This window comes from Engystomops pustulosus, unplaced genomic scaffold (assembly GCF_040894005.1).
Source record: "Engystomops pustulosus unplaced genomic scaffold, aEngPut4.maternal MAT_SCAFFOLD_173, whole genome shotgun sequence".
Lineage (NCBI taxonomy): Eukaryota > Metazoa > Chordata > Amphibia > Anura > Leptodactylidae > Engystomops > Engystomops pustulosus.
Window position 1 is genome coordinate 81,583 of NW_027285052.1, and position 13,700 is coordinate 95,282.

General features: G+C 49.8%; 1 protein-coding gene across 1 annotated transcript; it reads right to left on the bottom strand.

Moving 5' to 3' along the window:
• Window positions 1–3,277: 3,277 nt before the first annotated feature.
• Window positions 3,278–8,490, bottom strand: LOC140108714 (uncharacterized). The gene is made up of 2 exons (XM_072131900.1): window positions 7,906–8,490; window positions 3,278–6,350 (listed from the first exon to the last, which is right to left on the bottom strand). The coding sequence occupies exon 2, from the start codon at window positions 6,258–6,260 to the stop codon at window positions 4,146–4,148; it is 2,115 nt and encodes a 704-aa protein (XP_071988001.1). The 5' UTR covers window positions 6,261–6,350; window positions 7,906–8,490; the 3' UTR covers window positions 3,278–4,145.
• Window positions 8,491–13,700: the final 5,210 nt, after the last annotated feature.

Below are 13,700 nucleotides of genomic sequence, written 5' to 3' on the forward strand. Positions count from 1 at the left end.
TTTGTGGATCCGGTAGAAGGATCTAAAACAGATCACAATCCCAGTAACTCAGCTCACTCTCACTAAGGCAGAGATGACGGCCCTAAGCGACTCGAGTGTTACAATAAAGCCCTCCGACACGGGGGCAATGTCGGGATTCTTGTGTCTTGATCTCCTAAGTGATAGGACAGGATATAGGATTCTAGAAAAGAACCCAACAACTGAATTTAGGAAAGAACTGAATAATATATTGTCGACAGCACTTAAGGACAAAATGATCAGTGAGTCAGAATCAAATTTCCTGTTGCCAAAATTCACCACCTTTTAATGCCCTTCCTAAGATCCATAAAGGAACAAACCCCCTAACAGGGAGACCAATTGTCTCAGACATCGACTCTTTATGCCAGAACATCGGAGTTTATCTTGAGAAGGTGTTGAGACGGTTTGTATTAACATTTCCATCATATATTAGAAATACAATGGACCTCTGGACACACATTGAAGATATTCGGTTGGATGATGAGACATGGTTGGCGAGTATAGATGTAGAGGCATTATACTCCTCCAGTCCACATGATAAGGGCTTACAGTTCTTTTCATCCAGTTACATACGTTACATAGATGATATATTTATTCTATGGAGGGGGGACCCCGAGTCCTTTCAGGAACTTTGTAAAACAGCCCAATAGCAATGAAATGCACTCTACATGCGAGATACATCATGAAGCCCAACCCTTCCTGGATGAGATGGCTAGGAAAGGTGAGAGGGGTCTCTTAGAGACGTCAGTATATAGGAAACCATCCTCCATGAATGCGCTGTTACATTGGGAAAGCCATCACCTGCCGGCCCTGCGCAGAGGGAAACCAAAGGGCCAAGATCTACGCATGGAACACAACTGCAGCAATGAAAGGGATTTTTAAAAAATTGCTGATGACTTGAGATCTAGGTTTAAGGAGAGGGTTATCCTGATGTGAGCCTTATGCCCGCAGGTAGTAGACCCAGGCAGTGGGGAAAAGAGAGAAAACCAATGGGAAAATAATTAGGATAAAGCCACATTGATAGCAGCACAAAGAGGCAGAGACATCTCGAACAAACACTGGACCTTTTATCTTATGGACCCACTGACCCAGAGACCAGCAGCGACATTTAGATGGGGCAGATCGATCTGGGACAGAGTGGTCCATAGCCACTTTACCCCTCCTCCTCCTCCACAAAGTACCTGGTTAGCCCCCAAACCAAGAGGGTGCTACAGGTGGGTGCATTGCCTGCCCATTCATTGAGACGGGAAAAACATTTTGTGGAAACAACACGAATGAAATATACGACATAAAAGATTTGATCAACTGTAAATCCACTGGAGTCATTTACAAAGTGACCGGTGTATGTGGCATGGAATATACAGGAAAGACAATTCAAGAATTCCGGAGGAGAGTAGGGGATCATTCCGGAGGAGAGTAGGGGATCATTTAGGGGATATAGACAATTGCCAGTCATGTGCACATGGTCCATCGGGGACACCATCAGTCCTGGAAATCACGGGAATGGAATTAATCCCATATCCCAGGAGAGGAGGCGACTGGGAAGGGGGTGGATGGAGGCGAGGCGGGTGTACTGTCAGGATACGGTGGCCCCCAAGAGCCCTAACCAACAGCTACACTGTGTCTGCTTCTTATACATATATGAAGGATTTGCATCCCAGCATTGCATCCGCGGGTACTCCCCAGCATTGCATCCGCGGGTACTCCCCAGCATTGCATCCGCGGGTACTCCCCAGCATTGCATCCGCGGGTACTCCCCAGCATTGCATCCGCGGGTACTCCCCAGCATTGCATCCGCGGGTACTCCCCAGCATTGCATCCGCGGGTACTCCCCAGCATTGCATACGTGTGGACCGTCTGATCTCGCATTCACCTCTTGTGGAGCCATTCGCTGTCAGTGTCCTGTCCCCGTATGAGAGCACCGATAAACCACTAAATGTTTCCATCGCATCTCGCCCCATCTATGAGGGAGAATCGCGTACTAACTTGTCCCTATGACAACAAAAACTTCCCGGACGTCCTGGAACCTGGACATCCGGTCATGTGATCTGCGGACTCAGGCGAGAGCGATGAAGAGTCTGGTGGCCATGACCACGGAGGCACAAGCCACACTCCAAGACACATGGGGTACAAATGAGGCGGCACACGGGGAGTCGGGGTCACACGGTACACCACCGGGGGTGCGACAGATTGGCTTCCTCTGTGATGGCAGCTCCACCAGTTGTATCACCCTCCAGCTGCTCTTTGTGTCTAAGAATGTTCCACTTCCACTGATCCCATAGTTTGGATACATGTTTAACCTTTCAGGGCTCCTGATGCTTCCCTTTGATGATACAGGAGATGTCGAAACGTTTCAGGGAAGGGAAAGTGGTCGGTCAAGGACAGTTGTATTTGGGAAGCGAATGTTAGGGTGGGAGCTATAAGGGGGTACAGGGTATCCGCCCGCGCCCCTTAAGAGGTGATGACCGAACCCATGGTCGTGATGTACATCCACTTTATGTGAGAACGAGAGTCACTGATACAAAATAACCGGGAAACATTCACCTGGTATTGTCTCTGCACGTGATGGTGATCTGGTGTAGGAGATATGAGAGCATCCTGCACGTAACATTGGAGTAACTCCGCTGCGTGAGATCACTACACGGGTTTGGGCGCCTTTCATTACTATCATTTTAAAGTGTTTATTAATAAAATTTAGTTTTGTCTCCATTTTTGCTGAGAACTAAAACCTTCACATTCAGAAGGAATCAGAGGTAAATGGACATCCCCAAATGTTTGGCCCCACAATACCAGACCTGTGGGGGTCACGTGCCGTGTCCAGTTAGTGCTATTGAGTTTTTGGCTATAAATGTTTTGGGGTGTCGCAGGAAGAGCCCATAAAGTACCATTACAACAGAAAACCCATAAACAGGGCACCATTCAGGAAACTACACCATTTCATACAATGGGGCAGATTTACTTACCCGGCCCATTCGCGATCCAGCGGCGCGTTCTCTGCACAGGATTCGGGTCCGGACGGGATTTATGAAGGTAGTTCCTCCGCCGTCCACCAGGTGGCGCTGCTGCGCTGAAAAGCATCTGCACGCGCCGGAATACACCAGCTCGGACCAAGTGAAGGTAAGCGCTTCCCAAGCGACACTTTTTCGGTTTTTAAATGAAGTGGTTTTTCCGAATATGTCGGGTTTTCGTTCGGCCACGCCCCCCCATTTCCGTCGCGCGCATGCCGGAGCCGATGCGCCACAATCCGAAAGCGTGCGCCACAATCCCGGGGCAATTCAGGTACAATCGGCGCAAATCGGAAATATTCGGGTAACATGTCAGGAAAACGCGAATCGGGCCCTTAGTAAATGACCCCCATTGTGTCCAATTCCTGCCACTTCAGGCAAACACCCCATAAATCACTCTGCGGGTTGTCCTGAGTACAGAAAATGGGAATTATTCTCACCATTAATGCGGTTTCCATTAGTCCACCATGACGGCCCCACTTGGAGGATGACCCCTTGACCTCTGTAGGGACAGGAAGCAGAGAACTTAAATACCCACCCCCTGCATCTACACTCCAGTGACTACCAAATAACTACACCGGCAGCTGATGCAATTCATTTATTGTATGTTAAATCACACACATTTTTTCAGTAAAGTACAGTATAATACATATGAGTGGGAATATACATGGGCCGTCATGGTGGACTAATGGAAACCGAATTAACGGTGAGAATACGTTTTACAAACGTCAACTGACTAGACCATGTTGCTGCTCTACAAATCTCATTAATGGAATGGTGGCAGAATGGCGGCAACACCGCTCTCAACTCCCGGTAATTGGAGGAGCGGTTTTGTATGGATAGAGGCCATTTCCCCTGAGCAAGGGATCCTTCGAAATTTGCCCCCCATCCGGACCGACTTGCATCCGTCTGGAGAGACCACAGGGGCCATGGGTGCCAGGCTATGCTTTTCCTCAGGTTCTCTTGATGTGTCCACCAAGCTAAGGCTCCCTTGACCTCTGCAGGGATCTTTATCTTCCAATCTAGATGGGTCGGATTTTTGTCCCACATGGATAGGAGCCAATTTTGTAATCTGCGAGTATGAGATTGACTCCACTGTACTGCTTGGATACATGCTGTCAGCTAGCCTAATAACTTCATCACATCCCTTATGGAACAATTGATCCTCTTCTGAAATGATTTCCCTTCTTGAGAAATTTTTAATATCTTTTCCTGTGGAAGGAAGGACATCTGCAGCGATGAATTCAGAGAGATCCCCAGGAACGTAATAACCCTGCTGGGATTCAGATCTGATTTTTTCCAATTTATGATCCAACCCAACTGTTTGAGGATGGCAACTGTAAAGTCCCTGTGATAGGTTAGCTCTTGTTCGGATCCTGCCACAATTAATAGATCGTCCAGATACGGGATTATAATTATCCTTTTTGTTCTTAGGAAGGCCACTATTTCGATGATAATCTTCGAAAACGTTCTTGGAGCTGAGGATATTCCGAAGGGAAGCGCCTTGTACTGAAAATGGCATATGATCCCTTCTGGGTTGAGGACCGCAACCCTGAGAAGTTTCTGGGATGCTAGATGTATTGGCACATGATAATAGGCATCCTGTAAGTCGATTGTGCACATAAAGGCTCCTGGAGGAATTTGGGTGATAGCCGAGCTCACTGTCTCCATTCTGAACTTCCTGTATAGGATGTATTGATTCAGATCTTTCAGGTGGCATATCATCCTGATTGCACCGTTGTTTTTTTTTTTAATCAGGAATAATGGGGAATAATGACCTTCCCAAATCTGTGATTCTGGAACCGGAATGATGACAGTAATTTTTGAATTTCCAACCACAACTGAAGAGCTAGTTCTGGAGATGGTTGCCTGGTGAGAAAGAATCTTTGGGGAGGAAGAGATGTAATTTCCAGCTTGTAACCGTCTTTCAACAACGTTAAAATCCATGGATTCTGCGTAATGTTCGTCCACTGCTGGTGAAATTCCAGGAGTCTTCCCCCCACTCTGGCGACATTTTCTAAATGATGGGGTAGTGTTGCTGGAGCTAAGGAGGAAACCCCTTCCTCTACCCCCTTTGGGGTAGCTCCATTTTCCCTGCTTTCCTTTCCCTCTATAGGGAAATCTTTTCTCTTTCTGGTCCCGAAAGGGCTGCTTCTTCTGAGCCGTTTTTGCCTCAGGAAAGCCCTTCTTCCTATCGGCTGCCTTCTCAAGAATGGTATCCAACTCATGTCTGAAGAGGTATTCCCCTTGGAAAGGAAGGCCACACAGTTTAGATTTGGACCTAAAGTCTCCTGTCCACTGTCTTAACCAGAGCGTTCTCCTTGCTGAATTGGAAAGTGCTCCCTCTTTCGCGCTAAATCTTACACCCTCTGCTTTTGAGGCGTCCGCGACAAAGGCTGCTGTTGATTTAAGTATAGGTATTGTTTCTAAGAGCACCTCTCTTGGTGTACCATCCTTGATATGATTTTCTAGCTCAGATAACCAGAAAAAGAGGGTACGAGAGACTGATGTAGTGGCAATATTCGATTTAAGATTCCACATAGCCGATTCCCGTATCTTCTTCAGTAGGCTATCTGCTTTACGGTCCATGGGATCTTTGAGTTGAATAGAATCTTCAAAGGGAAGATCGGTCTTCTTCGCAATCTTCGTGACCTGGACATCTACTTTAGGAAAGAAATTCCAGATCTTTGATTCTTCCTCGAAGGATAGACGATTCTTAAATTCTCTTGATATAGATATTCTATTCTCTGGTTCTCTCCATTCCTCAAGGATTAGATCCTTCAGGGTCTTATTGATCGGAAAGACGTGTCTCTTTTTTGCCTTAAGGATCCCAAAGAGCTCATCCTGAATAGATGTTGGTTCTTCAACCTCTTCAATTTTTAGCGTGTCTCTCATGGCTTTTAATAGGGGATCTAAATCCTCAGACATAAACAGGTATTTAGATTCCATTTTAACTGCAGATGTAGATGGAATTGAATCTAAATCTAAGGAGTCCTTGACCGAACCCTCTAATGACTCTATATCGGACTCCGATTGGTATTCTATTCTCTGTCTTTTTTGTACAGGTTCCTGAGGCAAGAGGTTAGCAAGCGATGAAGCTAACGAACACTGAACTTCCCCTTTTATAAAAGTCCTCATTTCGTCCATAAAGGATGATTTTTCCTCTCTCAAGAGGTTATCAATACAGTCCTTGCAAACTGCTTTCTTATAGTCGTTAGATAACTTGTAAAAGCACATGTTGCATCGGCTGGAGGTAACTTTTCTTTTCCCCGCATCCTTGGGAGGCAGATCCTTAGATTCTCTATGCTTCTCCTTCTCTTTCGGTTCCTACCAACAGAGAAGAATAGTGTTACTATCTAAGAATAGTAATACTGTATTTTAAAATTTTTAAATTTAAGCATAAAATAATTTGTGTATGTTAGGCTATAACCCACAATAACACTTAGATACCCCGAAACCACTCACAGGAGCTATAGGCGGGGGATCTATAGACACAGCATCCATAGCGCAAGATTCCACGTTGCCAATGGTTATACACAGCACCTATGTATACACATATATATATATTAGCATATTCCATATAACCATATATATATATATATATATATATGGGAATGCTGCTCATACTTGCCTTGAACACAGAACCGTGAAGGCAAAAAATTGACCCGATATGGTATTGCCTGAAAAAAAATATACAGCCCATATACACTCACCGGCCACTTTATTAGGTACATCTGTCCAACTGCTCGTTAACACTTAATTTCTAATCAGCCAATCACATGGCGGCAATTCAGTGCATTTAGGCATGTAGACATGGTCAAGACAATCTGCAGTTCAAACCGAGCATCAGTATGGGGAAGAAAGGTGATTTGTGGCCTTTGAACGTGGCATGGTTGTTGATGCCAGATGGGCTGGTCTGAGTATTTCAGAAACTGCTGATCTACTGGGATTTTCACGCACAACCATCTCTAGGGTTTACAGAGAATGGTCCGAAAAAGAAAAAACATCCAGTGAGCGGCAGTTCTGTGGGCGGAAATGCCTTGTTGATGCCAGAGGAGAATGGGCAGACTGGTTCGAGCTGATAGAAAGGCAACAGTGACTCAAATCGCCACCCGTTACAACCAAGGTAGGCAGAAGAGTATCTCTGAACGCACAGTACGTCCAACTTTGAGGCAGATGGGCTACAGCAGCAGAAGACCACACCGGGTGCCACTCCTTTCAGCTAAGAACAGGAAACTGAGGCTACAATTTGCACAAGCTCATCGAAATTGGACAGTAGAAGATTGGAAAAAAGTTGCCTGGTCTGATGAGTCTCGATTTCTGCTGCGACATTCGGATGGTAGGGTCAGAATTTGGCGTCGACAACATGAACGCATGGATCCATCCTGCCTTGTATCAACGGTTCAGGCTGGTGGTGGTGGTGGTGGGGTCATGGTGTGGGGAATATATTGTTGCTGACCATGTCCATCCCTTTATGAGCACAATGTACCCTGTAACATCTGATGGCTACTTTCAGCAGGATAATGCGCCATGTCATAAAGCTGGAATAATCTCAGACTGGTTTCTTGAACATGACAATGAGGTCACTGGACTCAAATGGCCTCCACAGTCACCAGATCTCAATCCAATAGATCCAATTGAGGCAGTTCTGAAGACAAAAGGGGGTCCAACCCGTTACTAGCATGGTGTACCTAATAAAGTGGCCGGTGAGTGTATAACACTGAGTCAATGTAAATGTCTGGCCAATGTATATATTGATAATGTCAGGCCGCGTTTCCACTGAATAGGTACCTTGACTAGGCAGAGGAGGGTTATAGCACGCTGATACACCGGAGCATTAGACCTTAGATCATTGTGTGTCCCCGCTAGCTTTTAATCTTACCGCTCCACGCGCCTGATTCCTGACTCCACGACTGGAAACGTCCGGGTGTCGCAAACCTCACGGGGTCGCGGACAGAGCCGGCACTACCGGCCCGAGATGACTGAACAAGGAAGGGTCGTCTGCACCGATCGCTGTCCTGGACCGGAGGGGTAAGAGGAAGATCCCCGCGCCACACATGCTCCCCTCTCACTGTCCCTCTTGGTGGAAGGAACGGAGGAGAGATTTCTCTACTCCCTGCCCTGTGTAGGGACAGGAAGACACTGGAGTGTAGATGCAGGGGGTGGGTATTTAACTTCTCTGCTTCCTGTCCCTACAGAGGTCAAGGGGTCATCCTCCAAGTGGGGCCGTCATGGGGACGCAACGGGAATACCCATTATGGGGCGCAGTGAGGCTCGTCCACACGACTACTACTCCTCCTCCACACACTAGACATGGCAGATCTATTGTCATCCTCCTCACACACACTAGACATGGCGGATCCTGTCATCCTCCTCACACACACTAGACATGGCGGATCCCCTGTCATCCTCCTCACACACACTAGACATGGCGGATCTCCTGTCATCCTCCTCACACACACTAGACATGGCGGATCTCCTGTCATCCTCCTCACACACACTAGACATGGCGGATCCCCTGTCATCCTCCTCACACACACTAGACATGGCGGATCCTGTCACTCTCCTCACACACACTAGACATGGCGGATCCCCTGTCATCCTCCTCACACACACTAGACATGGCGGATCCCCTGTCATCCTCCTCACACACACTAGACATGGCGGATCCCCTGTCACTCTCCTCACACACACTAGACATGGCGGATCCTGTCATCCTCCTCACACACACTAGACATGGCGGATCCTGTCATCCTCCTCACACATACTAGACATGGCGGATCCTGTCATCCTCCTCACACACACTAGACATGGCGGATCCCCTGTCATCCTCCTCACACACACACTAGACATGGCGGATCCCCTGTCATCCTCCTCACACACACTAGACATGGCGGATCCCCTGTCATCCTCCTCACACACACTAGACATGGCGGATCCCCTGTCATCCTCCTCACACACACTAGACATGGCGGATCCTGTCACTCTCCTCACACACACTAGACATGGCGGAGCCTGTCATCCTCCTCACGCACACTAGACATGGCGGATCCTGTCACTCTCCTCACACACACTAGACATGGCGGATCCCCTGTCATCCTCCTCACACACACTAGACATGGTGGATCTCCTGTCACTCTCCTCACACACACGAAACATGGTGGATCCCCTGTCACTCTCCTCACACACACTAGACATGGTGGATCCCCTGTCACTCTCCTCACACACACTAGACATGGCGGATCCTGTCACTCTCCTCACACACACTAGACATGGCGGAGCCTGTCATCCTCCTCACACACACTAGACATGGCGGATCCTGTCATCCTCCTCACACACACTAGACATGGCGGATCCTGTCATCCTCCTCACACACACTAGACATGGCGGATCCTGTCATCCTCCTCACACACACTAGACATGGCGGATCCCCTGTCATCCTCCTCACACACACTAGACATGGCGGATCCTGTCATCCTCCTCACACACACTAGACATGGCGAATCCCCTGTCATCCTCCTCACACACACTAGACATGGCGGATCTCCTGTCACTCTCCTCACACACACTAGACATGGCGGATCCTGTCATCCTCCTCACACACACTAGACATGGCGGATCCTGTCACTCTCCTCATACACACTAGACATGGCGGAGCCTGTCATCCTCCTCACACACACTAGACATGGCGGATCCTGTCATCCTCCTCACACACACTAGACATGGCGGATCCTGTCATCCTCCTCACACACACTAGACATGGCGGATCCTGTCATCCTCCTCACACACACTAGACATGGCGGATCTCCTGTCATCCTCCTCACACACACTAGACATGGCGGAGCCTGTCATCCTCCTCACACACACTAGACATGGCGGATCCCCTGTCATCCTCCTCACACACACTAGACATGGCGAATCTCCTGTCACCCTCCTCACACACACTAGACATGGCGGATCCCCTGTCATCCTCCTCACACACACTAGACATGGCGGATCCTGTCACTCTCCTCACACACACTAGACATGGCGGATCCCCTGTCATCCTCCTCACACACACTAGACATGGCGGATCTCCTGTCACCCTCCTCACACACACTAGACATGGCGGATCCCCTGTCATCCTCCTCACACACACTAGCCATGGCGGATCCCCTGTCATCCTCCTCACACACACTAGACATGGCGGATCCTGTCACTCTCCTCACACACACTAGACATGGCGGATCCCCTGTCACCCTCCTCACACACACTAGACATGGCGGATCTCCTGTCATCCTCCTCACACACACTAGACATGGCGGATCCCCTGTCATCCTCCTCACACACACTAGACATGGCGGATCCTGTCACTCTCCTCACACACACTAGACATGGCGGATCCCCTGTCATCCTCCTCACACACACTAGACATGGCGGATCTCCTGTCACTCTCCTCACACACACGAAACATGGTGGATCCCCTGTCACTCTCCTCACACACACTAGACATGGCGGATCTCCTGTCACTCTCCTCACACACACGAAACATGGTGGATCCCCTGTCACTCTCCTCACACACACTAGACATGGCGGATCCTGTCATCCTCCTCACACACACTAGACATGGCGGATCCCCTGTCATCCTCCTCACACACACTAGACATGGCGGATCCTGTCATCCTCCTCACACACACTAGACATGGCGGATCCCCTGTCATCCTCCTCACATACACTAGACATGGCGGATCCCGTCACCCTCCTCACACACATTAGACATGGCGGATCCCCTGTCATCCTCCTCACACACACTAGACATGGCGGATCCCCTGTCATCCTCCTCACACACACTAGACATGGCGGATCCCCTGTCACTCTCCTCACACACACTAGACATGGCGGATCTCCTGTCATCCTCCTCACACACACTAGACATGGCGGATGCTGTCATCCTCCTCACACACACTAGACATGGCGGATCTCCTGTCACCCTCCTCACACACACTAGACATGGCGGATCTCCTGTCATCCTCCTCACACACACTAGACATGGCGGATCTCCTGTCATCCTCCTCACACACACTAGACATGGCGGATCCCCTGTCATCCTCCTCACACACACTAGACATGGCGGATCCCCTGTCAACCTCCTCACACACACTAGACATGGCGGATCCTGTCACTCTCCTCACACACACTAGACATGGCGGATCTCCTGTCACTCGCCTCACACACACTAGACATGGCGGATCCTGTCATCCTCCTCACACACACTAGACATGGCGGATCCTGTCATCCTCCTCACACACACTAGACATGGCGGATCTCCTGTCATCCTCCTCACACACACTAGACATGGCGGATCCTGTCATCCTCCTCACACACACTAGACATGGCGGATCTCCTGTCATCCTCCTCACACACACTAGACATGGCGGATCCCCTGTCATCCTCCTCACACACACTAGACATGGAGGATCCTGTCATCCTCCTCACACACACTAGACATGGCGGATCCTGTCACTCTCCTCACACACACTAGACATGGCGGATCCTGTCATCCTCCTCACACACACTAGACATGGCGGATCTCCTGTCACTCTCCTCACACACACTAGACATGGCGGATCTCCTGTCACTCTCCTCACACACACTAGACATGGCGGATCCTGTCATCCTCCTCACACACACTAGACATGGCGGATCTCCTGTCACTCTCCTCACACACACTAGACATGGCGGATCTCCTGTCACTCTCCTCACACACACTAGACATGGCGGATCTCCTGTCATCCTCCTCACACACACTAGACATGGCGGATCCCCTGTCATCCTCCTCACACACACTAGACATGGCGGATCCTGTCACTCTCCTCACACACACTAGACATGGCGGATCCCCTGTCATCCTCCTCACACACACTAGACATGGCGGATCTCCTGTCACTCTCCTCACACACACGAAACATGGTGGATCCCCTGTCACTCTCCTCACACACACTAGACATGGCGGATCTCCTGTCACTCTCCTCACACACACGAAACATGGTGGATCCCCTGTCACTCTCCTCACACACACTAGACATGGCGGATCCTGTCATCCTCCTCACACACACTAGACATGGCGGATCCCCTGTCATCCTCCTCACACACACTAGACATGGCGGATCCTGTCATCCTCCTCACACACACTAGACATGGCGGATCCCCTGTCATCCTCCTCACATACACTAGACATGGCGGATCCCGTCACCCTCCTCACACACATTAGACATGGCGGATCCCCTGTCATCCTCCTCACACACACTAGACATGGCGGATCCCCTGTCATCCTCCTCACACACACTAGACATGGCGGATCCCCTGTCACTCTCCTCACACACACTAGACATGGCGGATCTCCTGTCATCCTCCTCACACACACTAGACATGGCGGATGCTGTCATCCTCCTCACACACACTAGACATGGCGGATCTCCTGTCACCCTCCTCACACACACTAGACATGGCGGATCTCCTGTCATCCTCCTCACACACACTAGACATGGCGGATCTCCTGTCATCCTCCTCACACACACTAGACATGGCGGATCCCCTGTCATCCTCCTCACACACACTAGACATGGCGGATCCCCTGTCAACCTCCTCACACACACTAGACATGGCGGATCCTGTCACTCTCCTCACACACACTAGACATGGCGGATCTCCTGTCACTCGCCTCACACACACTAGACATGGCGGATCCTGTCATCCTCCTCACACACACTAGACATGGCGGATCCTGTCATCCTCCTCACACACACTAGACATGGCGGATCTCCTGTCATCCTCCTCACACACACTAGACATGGCGGATCCTGTCATCCTCCTCACACACACTAGACATGGCGGATCTCCTGTCATCCTCCTCACACACACTAGACATGGCGGATCCCCTGTCATCCTCCTCACACACACTAGACATGGCGGAGCCTGTCATCCTCCTCACACACACTAGACATGGCGGATCCTGTCACTCTCCTCACACACACTAGACATGGCGGATCCTGTCATCCTCCTCACACACACTAGACATGGCGGATCTCCTGTCACTCTCCTCACACACACTAGACATGGCGGATCTCCTGTCACTCTCCTCACACACACTAGACATGGCGGATCCTGTCATCCTCCTCACACACACTAGACATGGCGGATCTCCTGTCACTCTCCTCACACACACTAGACATGGCGGATCTCCTGTCACTCTCCTCACACACACTAGACATGGCGGATCCTGTCATTCTCCTCACACACACTAGACATGGCGGATCTCCTGTCACTCTCCTCACACACACTAGACATGGCGGATCCTGTCATTCTCCTCACACACACTAGACATGGCGGATCTCCTGTCATCCTCCTCACACACACTAGACATGGCGGATCTCCTGTCACTCTCCTCACACACACTAGACATGGCGGATCTCCTGTCACTCTCCTCACACACACTAGACATGGCGGATCCCCTGTCACTCTCCTCACACACACTAGACATGGCGGATCCTGTCACTCTCCTCACACACACTAGACATGGCGGATCCTGTCATCCTCTTCACACACACTAGACATGGCGGATCTCCTGTCATCCTCCTCACACACACTAGACATGGCGGAACCTGTCACTCTCCTCACACACACTAGACATGGCGGATC

What these genes read in the sequence shown, in the direction of transcription:
- LOC140108714 (XM_072131900.1), bottom strand. Translation starts at nt 6,260, where the DNA reads ATGTGCTTTTACAAGTTATCTAACGACTATAAGAAAGCAGTTTGCAAG.